This window comes from Scophthalmus maximus, chromosome 20, assembly GCF_022379125.1.
Source record: "Scophthalmus maximus strain ysfricsl-2021 chromosome 20, ASM2237912v1, whole genome shotgun sequence".
Taxonomy (NCBI): Eukaryota; Metazoa; Chordata; class Actinopteri; order Pleuronectiformes; family Scophthalmidae; genus Scophthalmus; species Scophthalmus maximus.
The window spans coordinates 7,734,706-7,746,390 of NC_061534.1; the positions used below are offsets into that span (position 1 = coordinate 7,734,706).

The 11,685-nt window shown below is 40.9% G+C and overlaps 1 protein-coding gene across 1 annotated transcript; it reads left to right on the forward strand.

The window, feature by feature from the left end:
• Window positions 1–410: 410 nt before the first annotated feature.
• pde6b (phosphodiesterase 6B, cGMP-specific, rod, beta) lies at window positions 411–11,469 on the forward strand. The gene is made up of 23 exons (XM_035607212.2): window positions 411–844; window positions 1,037–1,348; window positions 3,198–3,350; window positions 4,197–4,286; window positions 4,451–4,591; window positions 4,698–4,772; window positions 5,172–5,236; window positions 5,471–5,537; window positions 5,655–5,702; window positions 5,792–5,941; window positions 6,171–6,314; window positions 6,539–6,604; window positions 6,713–6,862; window positions 6,971–7,078; window positions 7,268–7,377; window positions 7,540–7,627; window positions 7,755–7,855; window positions 7,982–8,089; window positions 8,171–8,234; window positions 8,458–8,532; window positions 8,939–9,022; window positions 9,270–9,423; window positions 9,694–11,469. Exons 1-23 carry the CDS (start codon window positions 686–688, stop codon window positions 9,747–9,749), a joined length of 2,568 nt encoding a protein of 855 aa, XP_035463105.1. The 5' UTR covers window positions 411–685; the 3' UTR covers window positions 9,750–11,469.
• Window positions 11,470–11,685: the final 216 nt, after the last annotated feature.

Sequence of the window (11,685 nt, forward strand, 5' to 3'; positions counted from 1 at the left end):
TTTATCATCTAAAGTTTGGAGAAGCCTTGAAACTTGTTACAGAGACCTACAGTGGTATTTTTGTTGGTGCAAAACGAAAGACAGGTTGAGCGTGTTGCCGTTGGTAATCATATTTTAATCATATAAGCTATTTCATAATATGCTTACATCATTTCCACATGCAGTACATCGCAGCATGTATTTCACTTTAAACGTAACCAACAGTGTGTCTCAGTAAATAAACATTTTGCTGGTAACGTGTCAGACTTTGATCTGTGCTGTTAAAAAGGTAGTGAAGTGTGCACTGAAACACTTGTCAGCTGATCATCGTTACTAGATGATCAGCTGACAAGATCCCTGCTAACCTTCAGCACTATCTGCTGATGACACAAGGATTGTTTGGATTCAGCCCTCTGCCTCCTCCGCAGGGCTCTGCCTCTCTCAGTACGCTCATCACGGGGGGGGATTTTTTTTTTTTAACTGCATTTGAATGTGCCGACTTCCGTTTCCCCGTTTTCTATTTAATCCATGGGTAAGATCTGTTTTCCTTCTTCTCTTTAGGGGATAAACGGGGTGAACAAGCCGCTGCGAGTATTTTTTTTGTTGCTTCGTTTATCCCTGGATGCAGCTCATTTAGAGCAGCGTTGGACTGAGCTGAGGAGGGACAAGGCAGGGGCGTTTGGGAGAAGAGGGGGAAGAAGGAGCCATGGGTGTGCAAAAGGAAGACGTGGAAAAGTTCCTCAACGGGAATCCTGCGTTTGCAAAACAGTACTTTGCCAAAAAGATGAGTCCTGCCTCCATATCGAAGGCGTCGGGTCTGCCGGAGAAACAGATCGACTTCAGCCAGCTCCAGGAGCTCAGTCAGGTAAATGACATTATTTCTCTACTTGTCTCTGATGCAGAAAGGAGAAGGTGCTGTAGAGGATATCTGACTTACCTAAATAAACCTGTCAATAACCAGCACGACCTCTGGTAAACTGCTCGATTTATTATGAAGGCCATAGTCTTCTTTGCTGACACCAAAATCTCAAATGTAATTTGTCATCTTTTGTTCCAGGTTGAGGAAAGCCAAATAATGTACGACCTGATCAAAGACATGCAGGAGAGCATTAACGTGGAAAAGGTGGTCTTCAAGATCCTGAAGAGAATCAGCATGCTCATCCACGCCGACCGCTGCAGCTTGTTCATGTACCGGCAGCGGAACGGCATCGGCGAGCTCGCCACGCGGCTCTTCAACGTCAGCGCGACGGCAGAGCTGGACGACTGCGTGGTGCCTCCGGACTCCGAGATCGTCTATCCACTGGACATGGGAATAGTCGGCCACGTGGCCCAGACCAAGAAGACTGTCAACGTGAAAGATGTGCGAGAGGTAAAGTGGCAGAGTTGTCACGGGTGTAGTTCATGATACGACCACCGGGTGATGCCACAGCCTTCAACTTCCAGGTCCTACACATCGTGGCTTTAACTGGAATTTGTTCATCTCCTTAACAATTAGAACTTCATTTCTTCAACAGCAGGCCACTTTTTACAGTTCATTGTAACGATTTTCACCTTATTCTTATAATTAGATGTGGTTCAGTCAGTTTGCCCCTTGCAGTCCTCTGAAGCTGTGAAGAAAATTGCTTACCAACTTAAAAAATGACCTTCAATTGTTGGCACAGGAATGAATTAAGTTTTTTTCAAACTTGTCAACTTCTTAACTTGTAAAATCTAAGTTGCACAAACTTGGTTTATTTGTGTGTTACCAGTTGAAGTATTATTTTATAAGTGGGGAAACCATTTCAACTTTTTCAGGGTATGGAGGCAAGTAGAAACTGCATTCAGAGCCACTTTATGTGAGAAATATCAGTTAGAGTTGTGCAGCAAAGTGACGGGGAATCTTTTCTTTTATCTAAATTTAAGAGCGAATTCACAATATCTTTTGAATCGCCCTCGATGAAGTTCGAAAGACAATCAAAACTCAGGATAACTACAGAGTTTCTTCAGGAATGTGGAACATGTGAAACAGTAGTGAGACAATGACAAAAGATGGACAAGGGGGCAACGATTGTGAGTGAACAACTCCTAACCTTTTGGCTGTTGGAAAACTGCTGCTCAACCAATCAACATCCATCGTCTGATACAGATCATGTTTGTGGGGTTGTGTTCAACGTTACACGCAGTGTAGAAAGATTTTTGGGTAGTGCTCACAGAAAACACAGGGTGTACAGCAGTTTTGGTAGCCTTCATTTGGATTTTTATAGAAAATGGAACAAATATGTTAATATGAGTTTTTTAATCGGTCAATGACATATCCTTAGTAAATGTGTGTTTTCATGAAGTGTAATGTTTTTCTTACATTGACCAGTCCCTGCTGGTGGTAGACAACTAAAAGGAGAGATGGTAACACGTATCTATACTTGACCAAGTGAAGGTGTAAATCCCCCTTTCAGACATAATCCTTTTATTTCCAGATCCCATCAGCCTCTGCTCTAGCTGTGGATTAGACGCCTCTGGCATTTAGTCAGCAGTCAGCAGGAAACTAAAACAGATCAAAACTAGTTCACTTTGCACAGTGTGACCACGTTACGCTGCACCTTTATAACAGGATATTAATGGAGCAGACATTTCACATGAGATATCCTACTAAATACCTATTGTACCCAATTCAAACAAATACAGCTGAGCTCTGCGAAACAGACGGCTGACTATGATTGTGGGACAATTTGCTCATGTCAAAAGCTGTGAGTCTTGCAGGGAAAATATCTTACAAGGCAAATAATTATTAATAATAAGTACGTTTTACTGTGTTCATTGTAGTGGTTTCATGTTTTTACAAAGACTTGTTTTGGTCTATATTGCATAGGGCCAAAAACCACCAACAGTACCTAAACATTGCATTTCAAAAAAGAGACACTGATTAGGATATTGATCTGAGGACGATTAATAAAATGTATCAATGATTGGAGATTTGGTATCATTACTTCTAATAAGTTCCAAAGCCTAATGTACAGTACATTACAACAACTAATGTTCAGACAGACGACATCAAATATTTACTATGCCGGAAAAAAAATTATAAACTTATTTTTCAAAATAAACTTGTCAAACACTTAGATGAGAAATGGGTTTTTACAGTAACAACACTGAACAAAAATTGCAATGTACCATCAAATGTTGTGTGTTTGCAAATATGCTTCCCTATAAGTACTGAAAACATCATATTTTCTCTCTCTTAGAACCAGTTCTTCAGCTCATTCGTCGATGACCTCACAGAGTATCAGACCAGGAACATTCTGGCGACGCCCATCCTCAACGGTAAAGACATGGTGGCAGTGATCATGGCCCTGAACAAGACCACGGGGCCACATTTCACTGCCGACGACGAAGACGTGAGTCCTAAACACATATGACGCTGAGCACAGAGCTCACACAGTCCGCTGTCGAGATAAAATCCTAGTTTCTTCAACACAAACCATGGTTTCTGTCAAGTGACAGTCAGATTTTGATTGTGGCTCACATTAGTTACATAACACATTTTGATGAGAACTGTAAGAGACACTTTCAGGGTGTCACACTACAGCTGGAAGGGAATTCCCTTTGAGCCGACTGGAAGATTATGAAAGTGTTTACGAGGTGTGTTCAATATTCTCAAGTCATTAATCCAATCACGTCTGGTGATCCCACTCAGGAATAAAAATTTACAGTAGAAATAAGCCTGAGGTGAAGACAGGTCAATAATGGGACTTGGACCCACAGCAGGTTAATGGCGTTTTTAAACAGTCTTGATTGTTTTAAAGTCATTCACTTGATTATACAAGAGCAAATCCACTTGTATTCTTTTTCAGATGCTTAGCCAATAAATGAGTCTATTATGAGGATACAGATCATGAAAGAAACCTGGTTTGTTGGAGAAAAGACTTCTTCAAATTATAAATCATAACACTTTTCATGTGCTTCAATTCTGTCATAAAGTTCAACTGTTAACTAATCACAGAGTCATTTAGCTCCTCTTTCTCCAATCACATTATTTATCTGCTACAAGAAAAATGACTGACTGATGCAAAATGATTTTTGGGGTTATAGTCATATATTTTGATCTGTCTGCAGGGCGTCAAATTAAATCCTCCTCATCTATCACTTCATCTGATACTGTGTCATTAGCACTAACTCAGAATATTTGTTGTGTCATATCACGCCTCTAAATTGCTTTTTTCCTCTCTCGTTCGTCCATTTAGCTTTTTTTAAAGTATCTGAAAATTGCCACGTTGAACTTGAAGATCTACCATCTGATTTACCTGCACAGCTGCGAGACGCGTAAAGGACAGGTACAGCACACTGAGCTGCACATGGCTTCATAGACGTCACAGGCAGAGGTTGACTCGCCGCTCTACTCAATGAATACAAAGAGAGAAACATAAAAAACAACTACTTTGTGATCTGTGAGTGAACCGAACAGGCTGAGTATTAATTCCTCTGTGATGTTTCCTAGCTGCTGCTGTGGTCTGCCAACAAGGTGTTCGAGGAGCTGACGGACATCGAGCGACAGTTTCACAAAGCCTTGTACACAGTCCGAGCCTACCTCAACTGTGACCGCTACTCTGTTGGCTTACTCGACATGACGAAGGAAAAGGTACTCGGCCCGTGATTGTGTCTTTGCCAGTAATATCCCAACATTTTGTGTTCATGCACTTGTTACCATGCAGTGACCGTTTCCCTCTGCTCCTGTCTCCTGCCAGGAGTTCTTTGACATCTGGCCAGTGTTGATGGGGGAGCAGCCACCTTACTCTGGCCCTGTAACCCCAGACGGCAGGGTACTTTTTTTTTTAATCTTAAGAGGAGTATTCTTTTTTTTCCCTTTTGCATTTCAAGAATGAAGTCAAAATGTCAAGAATAGCGTCAAACTAAATCTGAGGCAGAGCTGAAAGAGAAGGAACTCCGTCGTGACCAAAACTGATTCCGGAGAACAATTTCATGAATTCATCCACACAAGGCATTTTGTGGAGGCATTCATTTACACACCAACGTTTGCAGAATGACATATTGTTCGACTTTAATCTAGAATTTTCAAGTATATATTCTCAAATTTCAAAATGAAAGAATTTCTTATGCCTGAGTAGTTATCAGCACTCTGTCACTGAAGGATACCTAAACATACTTGACGTTGCTCTTGCTTTTTCTACAAATCTCTGTGTTTTATTTTATTTCTCCAGGAGGTCATTTTCTACAAAGTGATTGATTATATATTACATGGAAAAGAAGACATCAAAGTAATACCGTGAGTAAATATGTGGTCGCTTCAAAGTTTGGCTCAGGCCGAGTATTAATTCCAGGCGTGGTGATGGATTTATATGACGACGACAACATCCAACAACTCAGTAGTAAAAAAAAATCTAATTAAAAAAAGATGAGGAATTGACAACAAATGAATTAACCAGAGCAGACTGTCAGTTGACCAATAGCAGCTTGGACACACATACCTGCTAACTTGTCTATTTAATCTCTCACACAGGGGCCCGCCCGCAGATCACTGGGCCTTGAGTAGCGGCCTGCCAACTTATGTGGCTGAGAGCGGTTTTGTGAGTTATTTTCTTTATATACACATTACAAAAAGTGGTTGAATCAGTTCAGACCAAATTTAAAGTGTTTGCACATTTAACCTCTTGATCGGTACGTTCTCTTCCTGCTCCTTATAGATTTGTAACATAATGAACGCTGCTGCTGACGAGACGTTCGCGTTTCAGGCAAGAGAACCTACAGTTAAAGGGACAAGAAATGAATTTCAGTCCCGGGATCTGAACATGTTTTCACTCGTTGTTTTCCGATGTTGCAGACTGAGCCACTTGACAACAGTGGCTGGACCATAAAAAACGTTCTCTCGTTGCCAATTGTCAACAAAAAAGAAGAGATAGTAGGCGTGGCCACGTTTTACAACAGGAAAGACGGAAAGCCTTTTGATGAGCAGGATGAGCAGCTGATGGAGGTAACGTTATCACTCCTGTACTGATGTCATACAAATTAGATTCTATTTGGTAGTTTTTCACAATATGTGCACTGAATACACTGTTGTTTACTACTGTATTCCTCATGTGATGCTCAAGAAAAATACTCAAGTTCACCGTCTGTATTTTGTCTGAGAGCCGTCCTCTCCTGATGGATAACAAGACGTACAGTAAATAATGATCCAATCCTGATTTTCTGCTGTTTCTCAGGCTTTGACCCAGTTCCTGGGCTGGTCGGTTTTGAACACAGACACTTACGACAAGATGAACAAGCTCGAGAATCGGAAGGAGATTGCTCAGGACATGGTGCTGTATCATGTCAAATGTCGGGATGATGAGATTCAGAATATCCTGGTCAGTACTTTGTACCGTTATAAAAAGGCCCAGTGAGCACTCACACATTATTTCTTGGGTTTTTTTGTGACTGTATTTTTGATTTGATTGAACTTTAACTAGAATTCAAAGTATGCTGCTGATTTTTGGATCCAACGACAGGCCCCTGAAATGGTTCCAGCATTGTACTTAACCAATTTGTCACTTCAAGCATGAAACCTTAATGGTTTTCCCGTTTCTCCCAGAACACCAGAGAGCTCTATGGCTGTGAGCCCGCACAGTGTGAAGAGGATGAGCTCCTAGGCATCCTGGTAAATGTGACACCTAAAATAAATCAGATACTTAATCAGAGCTGTCTGTCTGCGAAGGAGCTGTGTACTGGCTTATCCCACCCTGCTCCTTGTTCATTTCCCTCGCAGAAAAAAGACCTACCTCCCTTGATTAAGAAGTTTGAGATCTACGAATTCCGCTTCTCGGATTTTAACTGCACAGAGATGGAGCTGGTGAGGTGCGGGATCCAGATGTACTATGAGGTCGGAGTGGTCAAGAAGTTCCAGGTCCCTCAAGAGGTGATCTAGACGACACAAAACGACAAACACACACAAAAAGCGTTTTATCTTCGGACTGTGTGCAACAAACCTCGTAATGTCTTGGTTCTCCTCCACTCCGCGGTTCAGGTGCTGGTTCGGTTCATGTACTCAGTCAGTAAAGGCTACAGACGAATCACCTACCACAACTGGCGTCATGGCTTCAACGTGGGACAGACCATGTTTACACTATTAACGGTATCATTCAACATGCATTATTTTAACCTCCTTTTAGAGTAGAAACTTTTTAAATTTGCCTTGAACCCTAGAAAGTGCAATTTAGTCTTTGCAGCACCATGTTTTGCATATATTATTTACTGGAATACTTTGTGTGTGTGTGTGTGTGTGTGTGTGTGTGTGTGTGTGTGTGTGTGCGTGTGTGCTCAGACGGGAATGCTGAAGCGATACTACACTGACTTGGAGGTAATGGCCATGATAACTGCAGGCTTCCTGCATGATATTGATCACAGAGGGACAAATAACTTGTACCAAGTCAAGTAAGTGCTGTTGGGAAACTTTTCATTTTTTTTAAGTAGAAAACAAAATTCAACTTAAACTGTCTAAAATTATACTGTTTTTAGAAAACATCAGTCAATGCATTTTAAGGCGTGATTGTTGTTAATCTCGTGTTTAATCCCATTGATTTCTGATGCCAACAGATCTGGTAACCCTCTGGCCAAACTACACGGCTCCTCCATCATGGAGCGACACCATCTAGAGTTTGGAAAGTTCCTCTTGGCTGACGAGGTGAGAAAGAAGAGGCGAACTATAGAGGATAACCAAACTCCTGCATTAGTGAAACCTCCTGATCCTCACATCCTCTGGTCAATAACTCTGACTGATGCCCGTCTCGCTCCTTTCATCTCACCCGCAGTCACTGAACATCTACCAGAACCTCCACAGGCGCCAGGTGGAGCATGTCATTCATCTCATGGACATCGCCATCATCGCCACCGACCTGGCTCTTTATTTCAAGTCAGCACAGTCTCTTTATTTACCCACCCTACCTTCTTGTTCATCTCCTCACTTTGCCTTCATGTTTATACGACAAAAACAACAACACTCGAGCGAAACAGTTCCTCTCTGTGTACCTTGCTACAGGAAGAGAACCATGTTTCAGAAGATCGTGGACCTTTCGCACACATATGAGGATGAAAAGAAGTGGGTGGACTTCATGTCTCTAGAAACAACCAGGAAAGAGATCCTCATGTGAGTCGAACGAACGCACGTTCATTGCTCATTGTTGTTCCTCGACTTTTGTCTGACTCTCCAAGTCTTTTTTCATCTCAGGGCCATGATGATGACCGCATGTGACTTGTCCGCCATCACAAAGCCTTGGGAGGTGCAGAGCAAGGTGAGAAGCACCAACGTTAAATAACTGAGTGACTCAATGAGTGTCTCTGTGCTGCATCCCGAAGGTGACCGGATGCGTGTGTGTGTGTGTGTGTGTGTGTGTGTGTGTGTGTGTGTGTGTGTGTGTGTGTGTGTGTGTGTGTGTGTGTGTGTGTGTGTGTGTGTGTGTGTGTGTGTGTGTGTGTGTGTGTGTGTGTGTGTGTGTGTGTGTGTGTGTCTTTCAGGTTGCTCTGTTGGTAGCAGCAGAGTTTTGGGAGCAGGGGGACCTGGAGAGGACTGTACTGGAACAACAACCCATTGTGAGTGAACAAATTAAAATCATGTGCATTTGTGTGACAATGTGCATGTTAATATCAGTAAATAACTGTTTAGGCTGTTTGTGTCTTTTAATCTGCCAATTATTTTCTTGATTCAGTGTTTAGTTGATTAAAAAAATGATCCATCACATTTTCTCATGGTGCGTGGAGACGTCATCAAATGTCTTGTTTTATCCAACCCACCCTTCAATTCTTATTTTTTTTTTTATTTCGAATAACATAAAACTCCTCACATTAGAGAATATGAAACCAGATAATTCTGGCGCTTTTGCTTAGCAAATAGATGTTGATTCATATTTTGGTGATCAGCAGATCACCTTCATATGGCAGCTTTGGTGTCTTTTGTGCTCTTGAGAGCTACTAACAGTTTTTGCCCCTCCCCAACCAGCCCATGATGGACCGGGCCAAGGCAGCTGATCTTCCAAAACTACAATGTGGTTTCATTGACTTCGTCTGCACGTTTGTCTACAAGGTAATTTTCTTTTTTTCCCGCTTAAAATGCCAAAATCATTCATTAGGATGGTGTTTTTTGGGCAGGTTAATTTTACTATTCGTTGTGAAATAATACAAAGTGGGTCTGAAAAAAATAAAGTCACTAACAGTATATTAATTGGAAAACCAAAGTTTGAACAAACCCACTTGTCGAAACTGTTCCATTTTCTTTGATTTGTTTGTATTTTCTCAAAATGTTCTGTTGTCTCTGACCCTTTTCTGTGCAGGAGTTCTCTCGCTTCCACCCACAAATCCAGCCCATGCTCGACGGCATCCTCAACAACAGGAAGGAGTGGAATGCTAGGAAAGAAGAGTATGAAGCTAAACTCAAAGTGATAGAGGAGGAGAAGGCTGCTCGAGAGGCGGCGGCAGCCGGAAAAGGTGCAGGGATTCTTTGGAATAATCACACGACTACAAGGAATTGCTGCAAAGTTGTTTACCTCAAGTTACTGTCATGATCTGGCATCTTGTGTCATCTGGTGGAGTCCAGTGCCAACATACCTGAGAGACAACACAGAGGCTTTAAATTTGAAAGTGTGCGATAATGTAGCTGTGTGTTTATCAGCACACGAACTGAACCTTTATTCCAAAGATGTTCGTCATTCGCAAATATACTGACTTTTTTTGTCTGATTTTCTCTTTGTCCACCAGGTACTGCAAATAACCCCAGTGGTGGTTCTGGCTCCAAGACATGCTGCATGTGTTAGAAGGTAAAAAAAGAAAATGCTGGACATCATGCTTTGTACATGATGGTAGTGCACTCGGACATTTAACAACGGACTGACTTCAGCATTACCCTCAGAATCGCAGACAGACAGTCAGTCAGTCAGTCAGTCAGTCAGCCAGTCAGCCAGCCTCACCGCCAAGGGAAAAATGCAAAAAGTATTTCTTCAAAAGAAAAACTTGAACAAGGAGAGAATCCTCACCAAGAAGAGCATTGTCTTATTTTGAGGGGACAGAAAGCAGAAGAGCATTAAAATACATAAATAAATCTTCAAAACAGGGATGGACATCGGAAAAACATCATAAACTGCCAGTGATGACTAGTGCATGTATGTCGGCTTGCACTTTAGGCAGAAATACTCACCCGTCTTTGAATTCTAAAAATGTAAATATGAGACAAGAGTCAAGGTTGATTTTGAATCTCAGCTTTGGTGTCATCCTCACCCAGAACCAGTTTCCTGATATTTGAGGACTAAGTATGGATTATGTAAGAAAGTAATTCTTATCTGCAAATTTTGTGTCACTGTAGATTGTGTGTCATGTTTGGAGCCATAATTTCAACCATACTGTATATTGCATTTAATGTCATTCGTTTTAGGTTTATAAATTCAGATCATGGGTAGATAGATACTATTATTGACCTACTGTACATTTATTCCGAAATGATAATATATCATTTCATGTTCACTCCTTCCAGTCACTTAACATTTACAAATGAGAGTTTGTTTACCTTGATTGCAGAGAGCCAGAGGTAGTAGACGAGCTCAGGGCTGCTCTATTTTTTCTCTCATCCCAATCCCCTTTTGTTCTGCTTCATATTTGCGAGGAGTATGGTTACTTTGTAGGAATGTTAAGGTATTTAAAGCCTGTAGCTGCTTTCTCATGATGCCTTCTTACTGTAAATACATCTGACAGAGTAGCTGAGAATGTTATGTTTTATTAATATTAAAAATGTCTTAATATAATAGAGCATATTGAATCCCAGTTAGACTGGAAATTGCTGGTTTGAGATAAGATACATTTTAAAGCTTAAGGCAAATATCTTTCTCAAACAACTGCTAATAAGAAAAGAAGGAATCATTAGTCCCGGATGGAAAATCCATAGTCTTGAACAGGAGCAGGGCTGAGCCATAACGCAGCACCTGAAGTCATTGTCTTTATAATGTGCAACACGTGAAGGGGAATGGAACCAAAATGTGGAGGAAATAAGAAAATCCACAGAAAAAAAGTATCAGGTCAAAGAGCTGAACCTAGAACAGTTTTAAGTCACTGCAGACAGACGGCGACGCTCCGTGGGAACGGAGCTGTTTGAAACAGCAAAAGAAAGCAACTTAACTTTTTGTAAAAACATGTAAATATTCCCACTATCTCTGTACATACTTAAAAACATAATATATTTTTAGTTAAAATATAGATGCTTATTTTTTTATTAGGAAGTTAATGATATTTAAAAGTACTGGCAATTGAGTCTTTGAGTCGTTTTGTTTCCGCCCTTAATTATGGTTTCATCCTACTTGCTTCGTTTTACTGATGTTTAAGTATTTCACATATGGAACAAAAAAAAGTAAGGGTTTTTCAGAGATGTCCATTTGTATTAGGCAATACCGGCAGTACTTCAATATGCTGCGGACATATCGATAAGATTTTTGAATAGAAGCTTGTCTCTTCACGTGATCCATGTGTACAATGAAGACCCAAATAAAGCAAAAGTATTTTTATCAGGTTTCTTGAGTGAATTGATTGAAACTACAACATATATACAATCTGGAATGACAAACTTAACATCACCAGCTAATAATATTTTTAAAACAAATTTTGCTTGTGTCACATGTCGCATCGGAAAACGTTAACAAACCCTCATGGACAGTCTCCTTGCCACCACAATCCTAATGCAATAACATGAACTGTATAATGCAACGC

What these genes read in the sequence shown, in the direction of transcription:
- pde6b (XM_035607212.2), top strand. Translation starts at nt 686, where the DNA reads ATGGGTGTGCAAAAGGAAGACGTGGAAAAGTTCCTCAACGGGAATCCT. An exon ending in GCGAGACGCGTAAAGGACAG is followed by an intron (nt 4,287 to 4,450) that starts GTACAGCACACT and finishes GATGTTTCCTAG; the next exon opens with CTGCTGCTGTGGTCTGCCAA. An exon ending in ACGAGACGTTCGCGTTTCAG is followed by an intron (nt 5,703 to 5,791) that starts GCAAGAGAACCT and finishes CCGATGTTGCAG; the next exon opens with ACTGAGCCACTTGACAACAG.